The sequence below is a fragment of the Oratosquilla oratoria genome, chromosome 16 (assembly GCF_046742065.1).
Source record: "Oratosquilla oratoria isolate Oo_2021 chromosome 16, ASM4674206v1, whole genome shotgun sequence".
In the NCBI taxonomy this organism is placed as follows: Eukaryota; Metazoa; Arthropoda; class Malacostraca; order Stomatopoda; family Squillidae; genus Oratosquilla; species Oratosquilla oratoria.
In genome coordinates, this window is record NC_134792.1 from 36665226 (window position 1) to 36691010 (window position 25785).

The 25785-nt window shown below is 44.8% G+C and overlaps 3 protein-coding genes across 4 annotated transcripts; 2 read left to right on the forward strand and 1 right to left on the reverse strand.

The window, feature by feature from the left end:
* Nucleotides 1-855: 855 nt before the first annotated feature.
* LOC143033896 (uncharacterized) lies at nt 856-10811 on the reverse strand. Of its 2 annotated transcripts, none has more exons than XM_076199516.1 (3): nt 10518-10811; nt 5011-5102; nt 856-4302 (listed from the first exon to the last, which is right to left on the reverse strand). In XM_076199516.1, exons 1-3 carry the CDS (start codon nt 10545-10547, stop codon nt 4014-4016), a joined length of 411 nt encoding a protein of 136 aa, XP_076055631.1. In that variant the 5' UTR covers nt 10548-10811; the 3' UTR covers nt 856-4013. The 2 variants fall into 2 exon arrangements, with proteins under 2 accessions (XP_076055631.1, XP_076055630.1); XM_076199515.1 differs by having other exon boundaries at nt 858-4302; nt 5011-5105; nt 10518-10794.
* A 3977-nt stretch (nt 10812-14788) lies between these two features.
* LOC143033897 (uncharacterized) lies at nt 14789-16406 on the forward strand. The gene is made up of 2 exons (XM_076199517.1): nt 14789-15004; nt 15132-16406. The coding sequence occupies exons 1-2, from the start codon at nt 14999-15001 to the stop codon at nt 16404-16406; spliced, it is 1281 nt and encodes a 426-aa protein (XP_076055632.1). The 5' UTR covers nt 14789-14998.
* A 41-nt stretch (nt 16407-16447) lies between these two features.
* Nucleotides 16448-18023, forward strand: LOC143033898 (uncharacterized). Its single transcript, XM_076199518.1, has 3 exons — nt 16448-16854; nt 17098-17741; nt 17892-18023. The coding sequence occupies exons 1-2, from the start codon at nt 16448-16450 to the stop codon at nt 17630-17632; spliced, it is 942 nt and encodes a 313-aa protein (XP_076055633.1). The 3' UTR covers nt 17633-17741; nt 17892-18023.
* The last annotated feature ends 7762 nt before the right edge of the window (nt 18024-25785 follow it).

Genomic DNA, 25785 nt, shown 5'->3' on the forward strand with positions numbered 1-25785 from the left:
TATTTAAACACTGTCTCTCTTATGTTCCATGTATCTGCCCCATACAGTGCTGTCAGCACAGTTACCCCTTCATACAATCTCCTCTCAGCATCCATTTCCAAGTGTCTGTTTACACTTTATAATCCCCCAAGGCATTTACTCACTTCTCTCAATCTACATTCTACCTCCACCTCCACTCCTTCCTTTCCTGCCACATGCAACCTTAAACACCTAAAGGTATCCACTTCCGTAAGCCTTTCTCTTATTTATGTATTATATATATATATTATGTATATATTATATATATATATATATATATGTATATATATATATATATATATATATATATTATGTATATATTATATATATATATATATATATGTATATGTATACAAGTCTTATTTACTCTAAGGCAATGGCTACTGTGATAAAATAACACACATACACTCACAAACACACACTCAAGTGGTAGTTTTTTTTAAGTTAAGGCTCAAATTGTCATACTTTGATAAATAAACCTTTGATAATTGTGTTGAAATTCACATTCTTTTTATTATCATACACTTGTACTGTTTGGGAAGTATGAGGCTATTTTCAGATGCATAGACTTTTTGTGTTCATGTGTGTGTATGTATGTATGTATGTATATATATATATGAAATCTTATTTACTCTAAGGCAGTGGCTGCTGTGATACAATAATACACACATACACACACACACACTTGAGTGTAGTTTTTTAAAGTTAAGGCTAAAATTGTCATACTTTGATAAATAAACCTTTGATAATTGTGTTGAAATTCACATTCTTTTTATTATCATACACTTTAGTGTTTGGGAAGTACGAGGCTATTTTCAGATGCATTGACTTTATGCTGTTTGCCATGGAAGGCACGTCATGTGTACCTCGATGGGGTTAAGGATATTGAGAAGTTTTAAAGAAACATCTCCATATGGGAGATGGTTCCGCGATGTCCATTTAAAAGAACCACCACTTGTAGCTCTACCTAAGAAATTAGGGTCAAAAGTAACCAAAGGACAATAAGAAACTTCCATTTTTGTTTTCTCTTTTATGTGCACATTGGTTGCTAGTTAAACATTTCTTCCAAATTTTGCACCTCTTTAAGTGACTTTTTTTTTTTTTTTTTTTTTTTATAAGTTAGCTTATTCCTTATGCAGACAGAAGTGTTACACCAATATGAAAAAATAGCTTTGATTTTCACATTCCCACTGGAAAGCAGGAACATATCAAACTAGTGGACATAGAGGTATTACAAATAAATCCCTTCAACAAGGTGGCGTTGATAATTATTTTTGCTCTGGCATCTATCAGATAATTTTGTTCAACTGAAAGGTAAACCAAAGACAAATAGAGGTTACATGCTAGACCCTTTCATTCACATGGCCATCTTCAGTTGAAAAAAAAATTCTGGCATTAGCAAGAACATATCTAAACAGTGCACCATCCTCACCATAAAAGATAGATGGCCCCTTTCACCATAGTGATGTGCTTTAAAAAAATTAATTTTGATAAATACCAGATGCTTTTATTCAGCATAGGGTTGGACTTCATTTTGTATACGACCTTTTATAAAAGAGAGCCCTTCTCAGGCTCAGATCTTACTTTCAGTCGAGAAAAACCTTTGGGTGTTTTTCAAAACCTATGCAGTCAGCACCTAGGGCAAGGTTAAGATATTCAGAGGCCCCATGCACTGAATGAATAATAGGGCCCCCATATATATATATATATATGCGCGTTTGTGTAATTAGAAATAGAAATTATGATAGATTTCTGTAGTCCCTGGTTCAGCTGTTACATTTGTACCATGACCCACTATAAACCCAACACTGAAAAAATGTGAAGCCCCTCATACTTTGCAGCCCCAAGCATGCCTACTATGTTAATGGTTAATACAGGACTATCAGTATGCAGAGGATATGTATCTCAAGATTGTTAGCAAACTTTGGAAACTGGTTGGGTTGAAGGGTGAAGGGAAGTCTTTAGTTACCATATCATAGTCATACATATGCTAAAGGTCCTTTTCCTGTTATAATTAGAGTAGTTGAGTCAAAGCATACACCTGCTACATTTAAAAATTCCTATCACCTTTTCTATTTTGATACCTCATGGAAGAGAGATCATCCCTCTCCCCTTCCACACCACTCAGGTCAATGGCAAAACAAGGCACAACTCTCTACAGCAGAGTCTGGCAGCCAGAACTTGTTTACGTCCATGGCTTCATGCATGGCAACCCCCTCCTCACCTATTCAAAATAATTCATAAAGCAGATAAGAAACATTCCTTCAGGCTGTACCATCTTTTCATCCATTCAGTCTCCTTCCACTTACTCCTATCTCTTGAACTCTCTCTTCCCTGCTCAGTAGACATTTCATATGCATTTAAAGCCCCTTCACCTTGCCCATCCACCTTATTTTAGTTCTCAAATTCACTCCATCCATTTCTGCATTTTCTCCTGCAACAAATCTAAAGTCAAGGAAAATGTGAAAATATAATGACCTTCAAAATGGTCCTTGCTTGTCTACATTTAGAAGCAACTACAGAACTTATTTTACTGCAATCCATGAAAGCACATTGTAATTATCACTCAAAGAATTCAAGTTATATCTCAGCTCCTTTTAATACCATAATGAAATAAATAAATTTTGGTTTGGCAAATCCAGTACATCATTCAGCTGAAAAGTAGATGCACTTACTTTTACCTTAAAATGCGTCTTGACCAATCAAGACCTTGCACAGGTCAGAGACTGACTGACAGCTGTGCAATGAAGGAGATACAGTTTGTGCCAAGATAGTTACATAGTACAGTTGATAGTTCTAAGATTGAATTTAATAGACACCTAAACAAAATGTTGTGCCATCAAACAATTAATCTGTTTGTATGATTACTTACTGACCTTTTTCCTAATTACTTGCTTAACTACAAGTTATTCTCCACTCATCCTTGCTATGGACTGATAAGTTTTCTGTTGGCATGGTTGTCATTGTAATCCACTGTAATATAATCATTTGGTATTTGTCAGAGCAAAATCTATAAGTAAGCCTGGATATTGAAGGGTTAATTCTGCAATTCCCAGCAGTGACTATTATCTGCCCCAACAATCCAAATACATAGGCCAAGGGTAAGGGCTTCAGCTGCAGCTACATGCTTCATACTATATGCTCCTCACCTATCATCAATTGCTATTTGACTTACAAATTTTCCTTCACTGCCTTGCTTTGCATAACTGAATAAGTTTTGGTATATAATTTCTATAAGTGAACATTTCAGTATAAAGTGCACTTATCTAATCACAGACTTCCTCTTGGACCTAATTTGTCTGGGTCAAACCCACCTTTACATGTATACACTCACTCGCATTGCACTTTCTTAAGGTATAATGTAAAATGAAAACTTGGTGGTTGAATATCAGGTGTTGATTTTGAAAGGGTAAGAAATGGATTGGTAGTTTATTTTTTATGGACCAGGAAGACTGGAGGATGACTTGTTAAATGGAGGCCACACAGTAAACAGCCTAACAAGGGATCACCATTCAACAAACATCTAGTTCTTCATCCTTTTGAAATAAATCAAAGATATTCTTCTACAACCACTGTAAGCAAGCAGATTTCTGAGCATGGGGTCATCATTATTCACTACCTTCTTTTTTCAGTCATTATTCTAGCCATTAATGCACTTACAATGAAACAATGGAGAAATCTATATATTTTCATCATGTATTTGTAAAATGTACAGAAAATACTAAACAGGAAACAAAGGGAAGGATAGATTAACCTTGCTTATTCAATTAGTTGCAGCTAAATATATCAGACCACAAAACTTTACACTGCATATTCAGTAAGCTAAAACAAGTTATTTTTTATGTTGGTTGCAAGAAAAAACTAGAAATTAAAATTGTTGACATCACTTGTTTCCCTATGGGTTTCACACCATGTTCTTAGTCCTTGCCAGGACCTCTGGCAACAGAAGTACACAGAGATGAAGGCAGATGTGGGTCCACATAAAATGCATTCTTTCACCTGTTATACAAATGACCATATTTTTCTTCCAAGTATTTTTTGAAATCTGTAAATTTCTCATCTAAGTGTGGTTTCATACTTTCTTTAAGTTCTCTTATAGCTTTTGTTTCCTTTCCTTTGCAGAAGTCTCGTATCATTGAGGGTTTAATTCCACACACTTGCTTCTCACTTGAGTCACTGATATATGTGTCGTATATATCAGTCAATTCCATTTCATCACATCTACACCAAAATTCATAACTGTACATATACTGACAGCTTCCATCTCCAAGGTTTTCAAGATATCTGCAAAAAATATATATATAAATGAATAGATAAATATAGAATGTCAGTATACGAATCAAATCAAATATGACCAGTGAGTGAGCACTGGCATCTTGTACATAGAAAAATGGATTATGTGAAATTTGGATACAGGAGAAGGTAACTACATATCCACTGTATGAGGATGGAAAAAACACCTATTCTGTATGCCAGGTTACTGAGTTCCTGGAGCTGCATCTAAGTTCATATCACCACCCAGCATTAAAACAGTACCAACATAGATTTGGTTTGAACATGCTCACATGCTCTCAGATCTATCAAAGCCCTTATACAGCCACCATGCCCTACCCTGTGGTGACCAGTCATACATCAACCACATAAAAAAGACAAACTATACTCAGAGGAAATAAGAGGTATTTATTTTATATTATTTGTTTTTGTTTTGTTATCATTTGTCTGTTTGATTCTCATTAATTATTAATTGTATGTCAATTTATTATTATTTACTATTTATCTGTTTGTTTATTATTTAACTAAACCTATGCATTAATTTATGTATTTTATTTGTTATTTACATTATTATAGTTTTTATTTATTCATTTATTATCATTTAGATTTTTTTTTGCATCCAACCTACATATGGACCAAAAGGTCTCCTGTCGGTATGCTCTGCCTTTGTAATCCTTTGTATATAGTAGGAATAGAAGGGTAGGCTGGAGGGTAACTTACTTGAGGAATGCTTTTGAGCCACGATCAGTCAGGTGGGTGAAGATGGTGCACCTCCAATTGTCGTACTCCTCCCGGTCCCGAGGAGCAATGGCCTTCTGCATGGACAAATGTCTTAGTTTCAGAGAATGTAATTATTGGTTTACAAAACATGGCATACTTTTCATGTTAAAAATCACAGTTAATGATGGGACTAATGGTAGACATCAGGCAGTGGTTCTCCTGTGAGATGGATATTGAAGAAAATCAGCCCCCTGCTCTCCATCTTCACAACTTGCTTTCGCATCCATCTGGAGGTGCAGCCCCAAGAGTACTGTAATTAGCTTCTGGACAGGATGACCCCTGGGGCCCTCTATCAACTTGAATTGCAACCTCCCTACCCTGTAGTTTTTCACATATGGGGAGTTGATAACCAACAACCTCCAGTTAGCTGGTGTCAAAGAAACAGACACACTAGTACAACATAGACAACAGTCCAGTTCCTTCCCACAGATAACTATGGAAGCTGGATACTATATCACAGAACACCGAACGGAATATCTGCCCACAGAACGGAATGATGGCACACGACATGCTCTGTGAATATATAGGTTCTGTTCTGTGAATATATAGGTTCCATTCCATGATGTACAGTGAAAAACATGGAATATACTCCATTTTCCCCTTTCATTTTCCGTGGTTTGCAGGGCTGGTACTCGCTCAGACACCTTGTAGGTGGTCAGAAACAAATTATTCATGAACGAAGGAGACGGTATCCATGGTATGCCACTGTAGTGATGATACCTGGAGGAAGCTGATGCATCATCTCAGGTCCGTGGTGAACAGCAGTCATGGGCCATTACTAAGAGTAGATCCACCCTTTCCTAAATCCTATACTGTGGCCAGGATTAAAATAGAAGCCAAAATCTCCACATGGTTCCTCGATGCTAACACTACCACATAGCCAAAGCGGGCTACAGTTTTCCTCTCCTGCGCACATACTATATTACAGAACAGAGTGGTAGCACACTGAATGTTCTATGGTTTTACAGATTTCATTCTGAAGAAGGGCCATACCATATACTATCCATGCATTGCTGGGTGATGGGTTAGGGCTACTGTTGGACTGACTCTGGCTTTCAATGTGGCGAGCCAACTTGGCCTTATTGGTTTTGATGATGGAACCTCCATGTCAAGCTAAGTATGGTGGGTATGGATGTAGGTTATAGGAGAGTGTTTCCTGCATATCCAGGTCCTTTGCCTTGGCAATCATAACCAGTGGTTGAACTCTGCATGATGATTCCATTTGTGTTGTGAGTAGTCCCTGCCTGTTTTTGTATCTCCCCCAAAGTCATTATCATCAAACGCTAGCAACGTGGGTTCCCCTCCACAAAACCTTCAGGTTCAGTATATCGAGGAGTGTTTTATGATTTTCTGCAGATCTGTGGGATTCCTGTAGGGATTGTTGACCTGATGTCTGGCTTGTATTTTAGGACCAAGTATACTGCAAAGTGTAAAGGATATGTGTCCAACTTCTTTACTATCAATTGAGTGTGTCCTCATCTCAACACTTTTCAACAACTGCATGGACTGGGTATTGGACAGAGTCATGGGTTACTGTCATAGTGTAGCATTCATTGCCAAGACTAAGCTCATTGATTTTGTTTTAGCCAATGAAGGTGCACTTTTTGCGAGATCGTTGGAAGTCATAGTTGAAGGCCTACAGTCTTCGAGTCACTGCACAGGGAGGCGCTGCCGCTGGGATTTCAGGTTTCCTGGCACAAGACATATGTGAATGGGGGTTTAGTGTGAGACACAGTTCGGTCTGCTCATTCATGTGGCGACGTTGGGGTCTTGGAAAGCTTCACATACTTTAGTAATGTAGTGCATACCAGTGGTGAGTCATGTAAGAAAGTCCATCAAAGGATTGGCATAGCCCATAGTGTTGTTGCCTTTCTCAACCAGAGTATATTGCGCTGTCGATGTACAAGAGGACTAAGGTTCGAATTTTCAAGTTATTTGTATTTCCTATCTTGCTGTAAAGCTGTGAGCCATGGGCATTGAATGATGACTTGAAGAGGTCTCTCGATGTCTTTGGTACCATGTGGTTTTGATGAATAATGGGATACTGTTGAAATGAATTTGTATCAAACTAGACACTCCTCCGTGAGACTCAGCCAAGGCCTGTTACCAGCATAATTCGTAAACATCAACTTCGGCTGTATGGGCATGTGGCACACCTCCCTGTTGTAGATCCTGCTTACAGGGTGGCTTTCACAAGAGACCACGCAGTGGAGACTGTTAAAGGTAACTTCCAAAGAATTTATTGCTGGGGTAAGTCGACCGATACTGCCGAAAGTTGTTTGGAATGGGAAGGGTGGCTGTATAGGGGTTTCCTTCGAAAAATGGTGGAGAATGACGTCAGTGTATGAGTGAAGCGACGCGCTCTCTGGCGTACGCTGAGCATTGATGATCCATTTCCTCTTCGCTTCTGGAAAAGAAGGTGCCTTCGAGATGGATGCGATAAGGCTTAGTAGTGGCCAGAGAAAGTGGAGAAGTGATAATCGGTACGGAAGAGGTCAATCGAGATGAACTGGAGCCTAATCCCTTAGAATGAAGTAGCTTGATGGTAACCAGGATCAGGGCCGGCCCTCGGAGCAACAGGGCTCCTCCTCCCAAGGAACAGGTGTAGGCTTTGGGGGGGTCGGGTGTCACGTACTGGAGGACTACTGATTGTCAGTTGTCTGAATAAAGTTATTGTTAGGTAGCGGGAGGGAAGTTGGTTACTGACCGAATGTAATGCCAGTTTCAGTCACTGTTTCAGTCGTGGCGATTCCAGGTTGGAGTAGGACCTAGGTAGCGCAGCTTTGAGGTGGAGAAGCTGCAATTGGAGACGTTGCAGCAGCCCTCTTCTTAGAAGGGAGATAAAGTGAAGCCAGCTGCAGTGTCTCGGAAACGAGGTTCTTCATGAGAAGTACAAAGCGCCTGAAGAAGTGACCTTTCGCTCCCCACCCCTCCTACTACGCCACGAGGCGCTGAGTACCTGCGACCGAAGCCGTCACCTGTGCTGTATGCGCTTGGACTGTAAGGGGAAGGTTCCAGTCACTGCTGTGAATTCGAGAGGAGTGCAGGATTCGAACCCACTACTGAGTACGAGACCAGAACGCTTCTGATTACGTCACCAATGAACAAAAGACGTAAGGTCGATGTCACACTGCCCGGCATCGCCGTTGCGGCTTGTTGGCAATGACTTTCTTATGAATCATTAGACACAAATTGTTATAATAGTAGGGCAAGGCGGTGATCGTTATATAGAGCCGTGGGTACGGTCACGTCATTTTATTAAATTAATTTAACTTGACCATCATCTGGCCGCATTACTCATAGGTCGGTCATTTGCGAGCTCTGAGCCCTCTTCCGGGAGGGAAATAGCTGTTGATCACGATTCCATCTCCCCCCCCCCCCTCTGGTTACGATCCCATCATAACCTTTCGAGTCCAATGACTCATAAAGGCGCTGGACAGTGTGACACAGGCCTAAGGACAGACTTTTTTTTCATTTGGTTACGTTCACAATGGATCCTTCCCCTTAGATCGGAGGGAAAAATAAATAAAATAATAAATAAAATAAATAAACCAACAACTGGTTTTTATAAAGCCTTTAGGAGGCCATGTTGTCAGGTCGGATTTTTTTTAAGGTTTCATTTATACCTTATCACTGGCCAAGCTGATGAGCACACAAGCTACAGTGCGTAACAAGCTTTGCATGTTTTGTACAAAAAGTAGACCCACAGTGTTTTTTTTTTTTTGTTTTTTTTCATCGGCACTTCGGCGGAAATAAAAAATGGGAATTTCGCCTGTTTTCATTCTATTTTGATTTCGGGTTTTCCAACGTCGGCGGGCCCGTAACCCAATGATAAAAAAGAAAAAAAAAAAAAAAGTCTGAAACAAGATACTGAGTCCTCACAACTCCTTACAACGTCTTACCTATAATCAGAGCTGGGCGAGTTCCTCGGTGCGTTCTGCTTAAGTTTGGCCGTGGTTAGCGCTCCCAAACTATTAAAGCTTAATAAGAGACAGGTTCATACCGAAATAAAAGTCCGGTAGGCAACATACTACACCAAAGAAAAATTTCGTAGGCCACATCCAAAAGGCAGGTCACATACTATACCGGCACCCTATATTGCTTTAATAGTTTGAGAGAGCTAACCGCGGCCAAACTAAAGCGGAACGCACCGAGGAACGCCTATAATATACATTTATTTGATTACTTTTACGTTTAGCGTCACCCAAGTTATCGTTTCCATCTTTATTGATGACTCACCTACATCATCTTGATCAAATTTGCAGTCAGCCTTCTGATCCTGATATCATAATCATCTACACTAATTTAACCTAATTTACCTTTTAACACATATAATACAATAATTATGGCACGTGGAATTTATGGGCAACAACAATGTGAAAATGTCACTGAAAATTCAAGATGTCACCCGACAAATCGTTGGAAAATATCTGAAGAATCGAGGACGGGGAAGGGACCTGCCAGGAAAGAATGCTGTGCTTGCGGGTGTCGCTCTTACCCGTTGACCTCTGTGTATCTGAGTCAGACTGACACCAGACTAAGATTAAGGGATCATAGTTATCATAATGAAGCATTAGTAATGACATATCTATACTGTGTAATAATCAACGCAAGAATATATACACACATACATACATACATATATATATATATATATATATATATATATATATATATATATATATATATATATATATTATATATATATATATTACCTACTTTTAACTAGGTAAATACTAGTACCTACTGTAACTGTGGCAGGTTCATCAAGAAAGTTATATATCCCATTTGCACTCAGTTCATGAAACTGAATAAAATTGTCTAGTGTTAGCCAGAACAAAGTCTATAGAGCATCACATAAGGTACAATTAATGCGTATGAGATATATAAGTGATGGGAATAAGTTACATTTTATCGACAAACTGACATTTCTCTAAATAAGGCAAAAATATTTATCGATTCGTCTACTTTAATTAAGAATTCGGTTCTGGCTTACCTCATACGATTATATTCAGCTAAGGATTTCCCCCCTAAATCTGTTAAGGTGAGAATAAGTCTGAAAAACGGTAATAAGAATAAACGAGGCCAGGAGCTTCCTGAATCTGAATGAAATCAGGTGGCGATAGAGTGAATGAACATATCAATTGGTTGTGCTAACCAAAAGGCTAAGGCTTATCAATCATATCGACTATCTATTTATAGCAAAAAAATACACAATCAGGCTGAACGGAGTAAAAGTCTATATGGAAATAATGTACGTTCATGTATGACACAATTGCCCTCTGATTAGTTATATTATTTCAATGCCAGTGTAATGTAATTTCACGAATACTTCCACGGTATTCAGATACTTGTGTGATTTATAAGTACTTGTAGGAATACTAGGGCAACATCCAGTTCAACAGATATACCTACATATAAAAACAACAACAATAAAATTGATCTACCTGCTGATCCAAAGATGCTTCGCAGTCCATAGGGATAAACGGCCCCACCTTTGATATTGGAGGTGACGATACATTTACTTCTTCAGTGAACCAGCCACATTCTTTCGCATTTATTGTTCTGTTCACCACTAGACCACGCTCCAGAGCATCACTTCCTACCACAACCACGTCAACTAAGCAACTAGACAGTTATAGGCGCTGCCTGTGTGATCTGGATTGCGTACCACACCCGTGGATCGATGCTCGAGTTCCGCGCAGAACTGCTTCTGAGCCTCTTTCTCGTTCACGACCGGCCAGGCCGCTGACATATTATTTGATTTGATTTTATTATTATAATTTTATTATAATTATTTTCTTTACTTTTGGTTTCTCTTCAGGGCCCCGTATCGCCGTACATGCAACACTATCAGGTCCCCACCTTCATTGAATTCTTACTCTAAATACGTCCGTAATGATCGTATCATGCACGTCGTAAGATGCAGCGAACAAGTGTGTTTTTACTTTTTCTTGAAAACCTCTTGATTTCCACTATTCTCAATAACTTCAGGCAATTTGTTGGGCAAGACCTTTACTATACAATGATGAGACGGGTAGAACGTTATGCTAAAAGAATTAACTAGAATGGTCAATCCAAACGCTCGAGATTATGCCGTCAATGCGATGTAAACATGTTCTCTCAGCATTGACGTTGATATAACGGTATTCTATAGATTCGAGTCAGTACTTGGTAAGATCTATCCTATCCCAACCTAACCTAACCTAACCAAACTAAAGGCCTCAGAAAACTTCGGGAATTACGGCAATTTCGGAGATAACGTATCCACTAACTGAGCAGTATCATGGAGGATGAACACTGGATATGCTCATTTTTCTGCCACTAATCAACACTCCACCAGACTCAGGTACAGTTCCAGGAGACCGGCACTTGGTGTCTGGATTGGCCATGGATGATGGAATATATCTTTACTCGCTGCACTAAATGAATAGAGCAGTAGAGAAATTTTCTAGAAGATATCAGGATCAGGAAACTGCAATAGATTGGGCACTGTGCGAGAATGGAAGATGAAAGAAAAATTAAAATTATATTGAATAGGAAAATAAGAAGGAGATTGCCCAAGAGAATGATACTGTGAAGAAGGACTTGGGAGACAGTAGGAAGAAGTCAGTGACAGGCGTTGATGGCGAAGTGCAGTGGAGATGGTCAACCAAAGTACCACCGGAGAAAAAAAAAGACAAGAAAAAAGAAGAACTCTAGAGTTTACAACTGGCGAGTGCTTACTTCCTCCTCCTGCTTGCCAATCACCTGGCCCCGCTTCCACAAAACTTCTGTTTATTGTTTGTTCTCGGAGATGTCGTTCGGAGACTCCGAGTACCACTGCCAGCAACTGTGGGCCAGCGGGTTTCGATCGATAAAACTGGAAGCAACAATTGATTGATAGTCTCTCTCCCTAGTTGTATTATACGGGAAGGGGAGTTATGCTCGAAGTGATCCGTCTTTGTACCTCTCATCATCTAGTTTGTGTGTGTGTGTGTGTGTGTGTGTGTGTGTGTGTGTGTGTGTGTGTGTGTGTGTGTGTGTGTGTAAATAGTGGTAGCATGAGAGTCTGGAGAGGAGGAGGCAGTTGCATTCCCTTGGAAGATTTGTGTATAGCTACGCAAAAGAAAAAAAAAATACATATATAATAGTTGCTGGGACATTGTGACAAATTGATGGAGGTGGAAAAAGAAGTCACGGGTCTAGTTCCGAGTTTTTGAGTTTATTCCTGGCCGGTTTCGCTCTATGCTTCCTCAGAGGAAGCATGGAGCGAAACCGGTTAGGAATAAACTAAAAAACTCGGAAGTAGACCCGTGATTTCTTTTTCCACCTCCATCAACATATGATAGTTACATTGTTTTTGGATGATTGGTTAAGGCAATGTGAGTAATATCCGAAACCGTTCCGCAAGCCCCAAGCCCCCCACCCCCTCCATGCTCCTCTGACATAAACACCCACCACACACACGAGAGAGAGAGAGAGAGATAGAGAGAGAGAGAGAGAGAGAGAGAGAGAAATATGGCGGCCCGCATCTGAATTGAGAGAGAGAGATAGAGAGATAGATAGATAGATAGACAGAGAGAGAGAAATATGGCGGCCCGCACCTGATTTCAGCTCCCGCAGTTATGAGTGACACGCCGTGGACAAGGGAAGCCTTCGCCTCGCGCAGTGCACATGCACCATACGGAAAATCAGTTTGTTGTTGCCACACGATTGGGCACGTTGGCGAGTGAAGCGGCAGAGCATTTTGAATTATTGAGTATAAAAGTTCTGAAATTAATGTATTTCAATACACTCAGTGTAAGAATAAGTTTCAGGAAGTCCAGGCCTACATAGAAAGTAAGTATATCTACAGGAATAACCTAAGCTTTTGCTAAACACATAAAATGGTCTGTCATGATTTTGATGGCTCAGAAATAATGTTTGTTTCGATATAATATGTACTGATCAAATAAGATATAAAAAATCGATAGAATACAAAGGGTATCAACCAAAATAGTTCCCAGCATGGACGGCATCGTATTATCAAAACCTAGAAAAACTAGAGATAGATGATACACCACGGTCTTGGATCATGTATTGGATGAAAGTTCTAAACTCATATTTGGCCAGGTCTATTGTTGATGGTGTGACCTACGCGTATACACAGTCCACGTTCAAATCAGTGAAGAGAGTGGACAAGATTACCAGAGAAGATATCTTAGTGTGGAACAGAAAAGTAACAAGAAACAGAGGAAGAACTGTAAAGAAAAGCCACCTGAAGATTATGATGATATTACAGTTGACTCGATTTGTGGAACAACCTAAAAGAGGAAATGGTCTAGTAAAAAATAAACAAATATATGAATGAATAAATAAGTGAATAAATGAATAAACACATAAACGATTAAAAAAATTGATCGCTGGAGACAGATATGGGATCCCTCAAATGTAGACATTTTAGTGTACATAATAACAATCGTGTAAATACAATTAAATAAATGCACAGTTTATTCTTAGATAAATATATTTAACGTAAGGGATCAAGTACTAACTTTTGAGTTAGTTGGGTTTTTCATTTTAGATAAACAAGCCAAGGTAGAGACTTCAAAAGGAATTTGGGGCATTTAAAACAGAAAAGTAGCATTTAGAGAACTATTACTAATAAAACTATGGAGGTCAGAATTAATTTAATTTACCCACAAACCAAAAATTATATAATATTTTCTCATTATGGAGATCATTATAATTTTATATTGTGGGGTTTCGTGTAGTGCACTAGTTCGAATTCGCAAGCCGCAAGTCGACGTTCCACATTAGCCAGTCGATTTTCGAGAGATTCTGGCAAAAGCTCTTCACAAGGACGTGGTGGGAGATTGTACAAATCTTTCCCGAGTACCTCAGGAACCTTCCCAAGTTCCTGCAGCTGTTCTACAGCTTCAATGATGTCCAGTACATTCCGCTCCTCTGCAGATCGGTAGACAGATTCCCTCCTGGTAACGAGAGCACTTCCAAGTGTCTCCTGGGATCTCTCCCATAGTCCGTGTTTTGCCTCAAGAATGGCTTCGCTCGAGTAGAAGCGAACGACGTTCACCACCAGGGTCTTCCTCGGGAACCTCCGGCTGTAGCAGACGACATACAAGAGGAGTTCGTTGACAATGACTTTGTTTTCGGACATAATGCTCACCTCCCCCCAGAGATTACCTGACGAAGGCGAATGGTGTCTTCAGTGGGAAGGAATGTAAGGTCCTCAGATATACGAGGTCCTTCCTCTCCTTTCACCCCTCACACCACTCACACTTTCCTCTCATTCTTGTCTTTCTTCCTACGCCCCCCCCCTCAGAAGGGTTATTAATAGAACCCCCTATAACATAACAGTGATTTTATTTCTTCTTTGCCGGGGAAGCACTCGCCCGGACCTCAACCTTGCGACGATCCGGGAGAGTTCATACACGACGCATATTTTATGAACATGATCCATGGTACCCTGAGGTACAACACGGTGTTGTTGCTGTTATCCTATAAAAAAAAAGGACGTTTTACATATTTCTATGTTTATTCAATTGTTATATATATATATATATAATATATATATATATATGTGTGTGTGTGTGTGTGTATGTATGTACTGTATACTTTTTTCTCTCTGAGGGATTCTGTGGTTGAAAAAATAGCGCGAAAACTTGTCCTTTATCGGCTGAGAAGAAACCTGCACAGCGAAGCTATATCGGTAATCCCCTACCACACTCCTGGCCAAATGGCCACTTCCGAAAGGGAGTGTGTGGTTGGACATTCCGCATAAATCATCGGAAATTTAAAATTCCCGGCTCTGTGCAGGTGGCGCAAGCGTCTACAACCCCACCTCCCCCTCCCTATCCCCTCCCTTCTTACTCGGCCGCACGGATTGAGCCGTCACTTAGCATCGCGGAACCAGACGAGTCGGTCACTCAACAACCCACCTTCTTTCATGCCGGTAAGTCTGGTTCCAGCTCGTGCTCTTGTGTTCTCGTAGGGAGTTCTCCTGCAGTTTTTCCCCTTTGGTGTTGTGTCCAGACACCTTTGGGACACCCCGTCTATGATTATCATTATTCTATTTTCAGACCAAACGCTTGTGTGTGGAATCCGGCTGCACAGCCAGGATCTCGTCAGACGGCCACCACGACCTCTGCTCCCGCCATGCCCCTTGTTTCTCACAAGCTGGCTTTAACCCCCTAGCCTGCGTTGTGTGCAAAGCGCGGGTTGAGGAGATTCGTGCTGCTCCTCCCAAAACCCGTTCCAAGCTAGCCGCCCTCGGACACCTTCGGGAGGCATGGCGCAGAGCTCGGAAATTGAAATCCGCTGACGACCCCCCCCTGGTGTGGGCGGATCCGGCGTTAGGAGTGGAATTGGGCCTCGTTCGCCCTCGCCATCCGTCTCCCTATGTCTCCGAGACTTCCGTTGGTGGACAACCTGGGCCTCTCGGAGTACAAGGGGACGAGTCTGATGTTGCGGAGTATGGTGTCCCCGAGCGTCCTCAGGCCTCTCGGCAGCCCCATACATCCGAACATCAAGGGTCCTTAAAACCCTTACGGCTTGCTTTGTCAAGCACCCCCACGAACTCGTCTTCCTCCCTAGTTCACTCACGTGAACCCGGCAGGAAATCTCGCTCGAAAAAGAGGTCTGCCTCACCGAGGTCCAGGACGCTCAGCTTGTCCCCACCCTCCACAGCCTCTCCCCCCAACTCACCCTCCCTTCCTCGCTCTCCTTTTCCTCGCCGTAAATCCCACAAGGGCAGGGAGCCGGAGGACGACACGAGGGGAGAGGGAACTCTGGCCGCCCAAGTGGCTGCCCTCCTTCCGTCCCTGATAGGCCCCGTCCTTGAATCGGCCCTATCACATTATCCGGCCTTTCAGACCGCGCAAATCATAACGCACCCCTCTCCAGAGCAACCTCCTATTGAACCTACGGCTCTAGCCCCCCCTCCCACTCTCCCTCCTGGTCCTTCCCTCCGCCCCTCCGTGCCGGCGACAGGTATAGGACTAGAAGGCCCCTCTCAGGAGGAACCCCCCAATCAGACGTCCGTCGGGTTGGACGGGGTGGAGGACCACTACAGTTCTTTTCCTTATCCTCCTACCATGACGGACTCTTTTGAGTTCCGCCCCTTCTCATGGTGTGACCTTCCCCGGTCCTGGGAGTACTCGTTTGGAGAAGATCACAAGCTAGTGGCCTGGTCTCCCGACTACTCGCTACCGGAGGGCTGGAGGAGGAGAGATGACGTTATCCTAAAGTGGGCCAACGACGCGGAGGGGGCTAGGTTCTATATAAGATTCGACCCCTCTCCGCCCCGGCCTCCACGCCCTCCAGGATTTCCACCTCTAACACTCTGGACGCATTAGGTGCTCTCCTGGAGAACACTCGTTTAAACCCTGATGGGCATATGTTTGTCGACAGGTCGGGGGACTCACCGGCGGTAGCACTCTCCCCAAACGCCTGGTTCCCGCAGGAGAAAGGAGAGAAGGCCTTAGACATCCCTGCTCTCTTCGAGCGGGCCCAAGACCAACCCAAGACGGTTCCTCCTCGACGGCATATCCCTTCATCATTCCCCGTCGTCCTGCCACCACCCTTCGCGCCGGAGGGTCTGCGCGATTGCTTATGGCACTCTGGCAGGGACCCCGCCCTCCCCCATCAACTTAGTGAACCGGAGACTAAGTTGCTGACGACGGAGGCCTCGACCAGACAAGACCTTGCCTCTACCATCTCGACCGTCACGGCAATCGCGATGATGAGGAACTGGCTGACGACGCTCGCCACGAGCTTTGAGGACTTCCCGCGGGAAGAATTGAGGTGAGTGGGATATTTCAATGTATACAGAGGGTCCAGACCTGTCCTGGCGAGAGACGCTCAGGTAGCGTCTTCACCCAGGACGGAGCCTCTTGACTAGCACCCAAGGACGAGGTCGTTCGGAAACGACCTCGGCCTCGCATATGTTATACGTTCTACAATTGAGCGATGTGACTTTATTACACCCTCCGGGGATCGGGATCCTTCTCGCCCTACTAATTTGATTCGCGTGTTTTATGTATGCAGAGACACCCTGGCGGCACTCTCTACCGTGGCAGAGGGTACAGCCAACATGGCGTCATCAGCCCTACCCCCAGCAGCGAGGGCCTTCACCGCGGCTCGTTTGGCAGCTCGTCAGTCTGCAGCGCGGTCGGCCCCGGAGATAGCTCGCCGGGGCGTGGTGAGAGCAGCTCCCCTTTCCCGTGGTCTGTTCGACCAGGAAGCGACAGACCGCGTCTTCGCTACGGTCCCGACCGTCATCCAGATCCAACAACCATCCCAACCGAGACCTCGGCCCTTACCTGCTTACAGGTCCCACTCTCTATTCAGGCGCCCGCCCCCATACGCGCGCCAACAACAACAACAACAACAACAACATCAACAACAACAGCGGGCATACCGTCCACCACCCACAGGGAGGATAACCCAGCGCCCGCATCAGCAACAGCCCCAGACATTTCGGCGCCAACAATCGCAACACCACACCTCCTCCCAACCCCAGAGGACCACCAACCAACGAAAACATCAGCAGCAACAACAGCAAAAGTTCAAGAACTTCTGAAGGCCCCCAAGTGGGGTGTCTCCTGGGCTGGCACCACGCGTGGCCTGCGCACGGATGGGCCTCCAGGGTCATCCGCCAGGGACTCACCTGGCCTTGGGTCTCTCTCCCGGTGGGTCTCCTTACCTTTATCCTCTGAGGGAACTGTGGTGATACTCTTACATAGTATGGATAGTAACTTGCCCCAGCCCTTCAGGCTTGGGGGGGGGGGGATATACACATTACTACCGATAAGCTGATTCCTTATTCTTTCCTCCCACAGCCACTACGCCACCCTCCCGCGTCATCCAAGGTGTCCTCTTCAGTGCTGCCCCACGTGAGAGACATGAAGGAAAAAGGAATAGTGGAACCAGCGACAGGTCGGGTCTTTCTGTCCCGTCTTTTTACCGTACCAAAGAAAGACCCAGGGAAAACGAGACTGGTTATGGACCTGAGCGCACTGAACAAATTTTTGAAACCCCTGCGATTCAAGATGGTGTCGGTGGCTCAGGTTCGGTCAGTGCTCCGGGAGGGAGACTGGTTAGCGTCCCTGGACCTTCAGGACGCATATTGGCATGTCCCCATCCACCCCCGATTTCGCCGGTTCCTGGCGTTCCAGGTCGGGAGGGAGACGTATCAATTTACCAGACTCCCTTTCGGACTCTCGCTTGCCCCGAGGGTCTTCACAAAGCTAGCGAGAGTGGTAGGCGCACGCTTGGCGGAGGCAGGCGTCTCCACACTCATGTACCTGGACGACTGGTTGATACATTCGCCCACCGAGGAGGGTGCATCAACCAATGTCTCGGTGGCTTTAAGAATCTTGACGGAGATGGGCTTCAAGGTAAACTGGGACAAATCTACCCTCACCCCTACACAAAAACTTCATTGGCTCGGGATCGAGTGGGACACGATCAACGCCTCCCTGTCACTGGCTCCAGACAACGCTCTTCGGACACTCCGCTGTGTCAGGAGGGCATTCTTCTCCCAAACGTTCTCCCGCCGTCAGTGGGAGGGCCTGTTAGGTTGCCTCAACTTCGCGGCCCCGGCCCTTCCACTGGGCCGCTTGAAACACCGACGGCTAACGCGAGAGGTCAACAGGAGCATCCCACTCTTCCCGCGCGACCTTCCCAGGCCGGTACCCTCAACACTCCACAGCTTGTTACGTCCCTGGCTTCGGCCAGGGGTCCTACGCCAGTCAGTCCCATGGTCCCGCCCCCACCTCGGATAACAGTAGCGACGGACGCCTCGGACATAGGGTGGGGCTTCCAGTCGAGCTGGGGACATCAAGCGTGCGGGGGATGGTCGGAAGAGAGAAGGTCGCTACATATCAACCTTCGGGAGCTGATAGTGGTAAAAGAATAGCTCGAACGGCACCCCGAAATCTCCTACACGAGCGTCCGCTTCGATATGGACAATGTGACGGCAGTACAGTGCGTGCAGAGGCAAGGTACGGCCCGATCAGGTCCACTCCTAGCCCTGTCGGAGGACATCTTCGCCGAGGCATCACGCAGGGCCATTTCTCTCTCGGCGAAGTATGTTCCGGGCCGGGAGAACGAATGGGCGGACGCTCTATCCAGGTTCCGGGAGACATCGGTGGAGTGGCAACTACGTCCACAAGTGTTCGAGTCGCTCTCCCTCCGCTACGGCACCCCGGAGGTGGACCTATTTGCCTCCCCGAGCACGACCCAGCTCCCCCTCTTCCTCTCCTACAACCACAGAACACGCGCAGGAGGCCCGGACGCCTTCACGGAGGACTGGAACCGCTGGAAGTATGTTTACATATTTCCTCCTCCAGCGACAACGGTCCTCCTGAAGGTGGTGCAGACCCTCAGGTCCTTCAAGGGTCGGGTCCTCCTGATAGCTCCCTACTGGCCAGCTCAGCCGTGGTTCGGGGAGCTAATGAAGTGGTGCCCTTCTCCCCTTCTACTAGGGTCAGCCTGCCTGGCCAGCAGCCTTACCGCACCTCTCCAAGCGTCACTTCGACTACACGCTTGGAGTTTCTACGGGGAGCTCTCGGCCAACTCTTCTCTACAGAGGCAGTAGACAAGATGCTGAGAGCTCACCGTCCATCCTCAGTGCGGCAATATGAATCCTGCTGGCGGAGATTCCAGGACTTCCTTCGGAGACACGCGATAGTGACCATCTCCGCTAGCACAGTTCTGGACTTCCTGTCTTGGCTAGCTGACACCACCAACAGGGCACCGGCGACAATCTTGGCTCACTACGCAGCCCTCGCTGATCCACTCTACTTCGGCATGAACATCACAGTGCCGCAAAGGGCGCGAAACCTTCTAATGAAGGGGATCCGCGCCTCGAGAGAGCCGAGACGTCAGCCGGTCCTAGCCTGGTCCTTGCATCGTGTTCTGCAGTACCTGACGTTCGAAGGGACCATCATGGAGGAGGAACACTTCCTTCAACGTGCCGTCTTCCTGCTCGCCCTGGCTACGGGTTACAGGGCGTCACAGCTGGCGGCGATCACCCGCCACCAGTCCTTCTCCAAACTGGAGGAGGACTGCTCTGCCCTAACTCTCGCTCCATCACCTACATTCCTAGCCAAGAATGAGCAGGCGGACGACATGATTGGCCCGATCAGAATACCATCCTTCCTGGAGGAAGGAAACCCACACCCGCTGTGCCCGGTCCGTGCGTTTCAAGACTACGTGGAACGCACGGAAGGGGTGTCCGAGGATCATCTCTTCTACAATTCGAAATCTCGGAACCCCCTAACCCCGAGGTCCCTGGCGCGTTTACTTTGCCGCGTTATAGAGAAGGCCGACCCGGGCCATGCCCCCCACGCCCACAACATCAGAGGCCTCGCGGCATCGCTGGCGTTTCTCCGCACCCACTCTGTGGAACGGGTGCAGGACCTTGGGGGCTGGGCATCAGCAACTTCCTTCAGGACACGGTATCTCTACCACTCGATCACCCCTGTCCCATGTGTCGCCATGGGAACGGCTCCACCCCTCTCTTCGCAAGAGAAGGGGGGCAAAGGGCGACCGAGGGGTAGGGGAAGGCCCAGGAACCGCTGAGCAAGATACAATATTCTACATAGAATTTATGCACTATGTAAATTGTACAATATTATTTTTATAAAAAATAAACAAATAAATGAATATATATATATATTGATATTGATATCGATATAAGTACTTGATGCTTTTTGTCTCCCCTCTACTGAATGATAAGATGAATAGTCTCCCATACGAGACACACGTAATAACGGCTTGAGCCCTGTCCTCGACTACAATTTGGGCTTCACCTTCTCCTCCCACCTATCCTCGTCTCATGCATAGCTTCGCTGTGCAGGTTTCTTCTCAGCCGATAATACTTCTTTGTCGCGGCTAGTGCCGCTTAAATCGTTTTTATCGGCTTAAGAAACCTGCACAGATTTAGGGTCCCTCCCTCCTCCCACAGGCGAAGCCTTCATTTCTCATTGAAGTGACGGCTCAATCCGTGCGGCCGAGTAAGAAGGGAGGGGATAGGGAGGGGGAGGTGGGGTTGTAGACGCTTGCGCCACCTGCACAGAGCCGGGAATTTTAAATTTCCGATGATTTATGCGGAATGTCCAACCACACACTCCCTTTCGGAAGTGGCCATTTGGCCAGGAGTGTGGTAGGGGATTACCGATATAGCTTCGCTGTGCAGGTTTCTTAAGCCGATAAAAACGATTTAAGCGGCACTAGCCGCGACAAAGAAGTATTCTTTGTTTTGGACTTTGGTCCTTGGTTCAACGAAACATAATACTCTTCCGTAACGGGTGACATTCTACGTACTATTCGGGCTACCGCCAGGTTATTTTATTCATCTCCGTGGCACCCCATCGATAAGGAAGGTATTTTATAGCTTCAGCGGCCCGTTCTCCTACATCTCAGAATAGAAATGCCGGTAAACCACAGTTCATAATAACGTCAACAACAACAACCGTTACAACCCCTCGGAAACGAAAGGGTTATAGTAGTTTATTCAAATGGATATTCCCGTACTGGTGTGGTGTACACATGCACCGGTATGCTTGTAGGTGCAAGTTGATGCACACGGAGTTGTGTGGTAGTCTAACCTGACTCGACGCTCTAAGGCTATAGTCAGCGCAACGAGAAGTGACCGCTAAGGCGGGGTTAGGAGATTTCCCGGTGTTGCCACATCTCCACAGATAACACGGCCCGCACGGCTCACAGTAATGAAGTGTGAGGGGGGCGGGGCCAGAGAATAGATGTAGCAGCAACGTCGCTCTCTCTTCCTCATATGCCATGTCTGTGACTCGAGGAAACGAAACCTTTGTAAAGAAAACATTGATTTTTACCTCAGTGGTGGTGTGTGACAAAAAATTATAATATTATATGTACATACATACATACATATACCAAGGCTTTTTCCCCCTTCCAAGGGAGGTAGCCAAAAAGGGAAAGGCACAAAAACACTCCCACCCATTTCATCCCTAAATACACTCCACACCCCTCCCACCCTTCCTCTCATCTGAGCACCTCCTGGATGACGGGTCATCCCTGCACCCTGCCCACCGCCCTGGGTCAGAAGCAGTGTCGCAAGACACAGTACATCCACAGCGAGGCCGCTTCATTTAATCGGCGACCCCCCCTCTCCGTCCCCCTTTGCATATAAGGCGAGGACGGGGAGAAATCCCTTCGGGCTGCGTCAAAATTTACTCACACATACTACCCCACCCCCCACTTCCCCGCCCATTTCTCCTCATGCAGTCACAACATCATCCATATACAACCATTCTCCACTCACCTCTGTCTTCCGTCCTCTCCCTTCCTTCCTCAACAGACATAATGTGGCAACATTATGAAAATATAAAATAAAATTATAGAATAATTATATGTGGCAACACAGGGGGACTCCCAGTGCTCCACCCTAACGGCCATTTCTCAATGCAACGAGTATAGGATGGGTCATCCCAATTCAGTCGCGTCTGGTCAAGGCGTCAGATCGGCCCTGGGTATATATACCGCCTGCCCTGAGCGGGCAAGCCACGGCCGACTCAGTTACCGTCTGATATTCCATTCAGTCTGCCTTCTATTTCAATAGCTCGTCGCTAGGCCTTCGCGGTCGGTCCTCCCCACGTGTGTGTGTGGGGGGGGGGGGGCGCCATGTCAGTCTTTAGGCTGCTGTACAAGTATCCATAGAATAAATCGCTCAAGCCAAACCGAGTGTCAACAACTCCCTACGTCACCTTCGCCCACACTGGGTAGTACTTCCCCATTCAGTATGGCTGCCGTAAGATGATTTTATTCATGCATTTGGTAACCCTTAAGTGACAAAAAGGGTTATGATCCTAGACCAAGTTTCACTTTTCCTCCCGTTCTGGCCACAGCCCTAAGAGAAAGCTCGTCCCCCACAGAGCAGTTGGACTATAGACTACCTAGAAAAGGCCGTCCGGTCGGATCGGTTTTTATGTGAGGGGAAGAGAAGTCTGTAGGAAAATTAAATGATTGTTGTGTATAAAAGAGGGCATGGCTATACACGATTTCTCGTGTATACTGCACAGGGGAGAGGCGCAACTGACAAATAGTCTACGATTATACGGTGAGGTTTGGGTGTAATATGTCGGATAAGGTGTTTGTATTTGGTCTGCAGTCTTTCTAGGTGTCTCATGTGAAGTTTATGTTGGTTGAGTGGACGGATGTTGGCAGCTAGGTGTAGAAACTAAAGTCGCTCCGTCGCGAACCTGTGATGAATTGGACTGTGGCATTCTTAATCTTTAAATGGTCGTAGTTGTTTGTGGGACATGTCATCTGGCTCAACCCCGGGGACTGGCCCAGGAACGGCCTGACTAAAGATAAGTACCATCGACACTTGGAGGATCATGTTGCGGTTTTGAAGCGCTTGAGCATTCCCAGCACAGCCCTGGTTCTCACTACCTGTCTGCAAATGTGTGGGGCAGTTAAAGTCACTGTCCAGTGTGCTACTCAGCACACATGCATAACATTTCACTTGGATATTTTTTTTTAAAGAGTATTCGTGATTGTTCTGTTGTTTTGGAGCGGAAGTATACAGCTTTGCATTTCGACGCGCTGGTCTTAATGCCCCACTGTTGCTACCATGCGAGTTCCCTGTCTAGTATGTTCTGCAGCGTTTTGTGTCTGTTGGTGTGATTAGTGTCGTCCGCATATGAAAAAGTAAAAGCCTGTATGCCTGGGTAAGCCGGCTTTAGCAGGTCATTCGTAAATAGATTGTATAAAATGGGGGTGGGGAGGACTGACCCCTAAGGCACTTTTGTGTTGAGATTTAGAAGAGCAAAATGATCTCTGTACTTTGTATAGTAGCAGACCCAAGCTGCGCGGCAGCCATGAACTCCGCCCACAAGCTGCAAGGCTAGGTCACGTGGATGCTGATCTGGAGAGATGATTGGCCGAGACCCTGCGCCCGTGATCCAAACTGCCGAAACATAAGTCGCCGGGGTTAGGGGCACGTGACTGCACTCCGAAACGGTAAGCAAGGAGTTACGCATGGTCAAACTCTCCCTCCTGGACCACAGAAGACGAGATCACACATTACCACCCTTGGCGCATACAGCCATGCAACGTAAACCAAAGTAAATTTCATCTCCTTTTTCCTTGTATTAACATTTACATCTCTTCGACCCCAAACACTTTAGAAACAAAGAGAACACAGACCCTATGTGTTTGTATCGAGGTCTATCCACACAAAACCACGCATTACCATAGTGGCGGCGGCGGTGGGTTAGAGGCGATACGCTCTATACACGTAGAGCGTACAACTAAAAATCTACAACAACTTGCCATCTGCACCACACAACACTTCCATATAAAAACAGATTCACACTCATATCAAAATACTGCAAGACAGACCACCAGGATTTTTTTTTTTATATAGTTTAGGGATTGTTAGTGTGGGGTACTAAGTAAAACACATGTTCCCATAGGCTATGGAAAAAGCATCAACTCCCAACTACACACAGGAGCTATCCTCCTTCAATTAAAATAAAAGGGATAACTTAAAAAAGAAATACAACCTAACAATAATAAAAAGAACAACTAAAGCAATTAAATAGAAACATCACAAATTAGAGTTTCTGTTGACTAAATGTGTTTGTGATGCAGTTTTAGTGGGTGTGGGTTTATCAACCTGTTGGTTTTAACGGTTAGTTCTGTGACAGTGCCTCACATTACCAAGTGTGAGGCCTAGAATTTTCGAGTTATTTCCCAATTAAAAGATTTGGCCATTTAGTTTTACTGTAGGATTTTTTTTTTTCATGACTGTCTGAGGCGAGGCTTCCCTTCTGTTAATTATGAGCTATTGCTGTAGTTTTCAAGTAGGCTTGGATGTTGTTCACTACAATTTTGTATTTTTTATGCTGATTTATATTTGTTAAGTCATTTGCAGAAGAGAGTGAATTTTGCTAAGTTCTGGTTCAAGGGTTGGAAGATTGCTTGGCTCATGCACCCCTTTCACCATTTGCCAGAATGCCATTCCCCCCTCCTTTCCAAGATTGTCTGTTTCAGAAGGTGCATTCTAAATAATATGCAGGTATTATCGCACAGCGTAACACTTTTCTAATTTTTATGTATGCAGTCTGCGTAGTCATTACGTAATCGCCTTACGTGCGTCGTTAGACCTACGTAGTTCAGTCATTACATAGTTGTTCTGCGCAGTAGTACCCCCATATACGCATTCAGTTTTTGCGCTGTTGCCATATTTATATTCCATAAGGACAGAAGCATTCCTGTATTTTGTATAACGTTACCTCTAATAATTTTGCATGCAGGTTCATTTCTATATAACTATTTCCCTTATGTTATATTTATTTTGTTATATATATATATATATATATATATATATATATATATATATGTACATACACACCTATCTATCCTACCTACAAGTTCCACCTGGCAACAGGGTGCCAGAAGTCAAGGTCACGCCTTGAAGAATTCGTTGTCTGTAGAATACGCGCACCATAAGTAAATATCTGTATTAATAATTGTCACCCCGCTAGAACTTGGATTATAGAAATATATCTTATTAATACTTTTATATCTCTCATATCTATATGTAAATATCTGTAAATGTTAGTAGTAGTAGTATTCCATAATGTCTAAGTTATAATTCGTAAACCAAATTATTCGCGGTGCCCCTAAGTATGTATTATATCCTTCTTGCACAAAGAATTCTGTGTTTCGAGCAGTAGTCGTCAC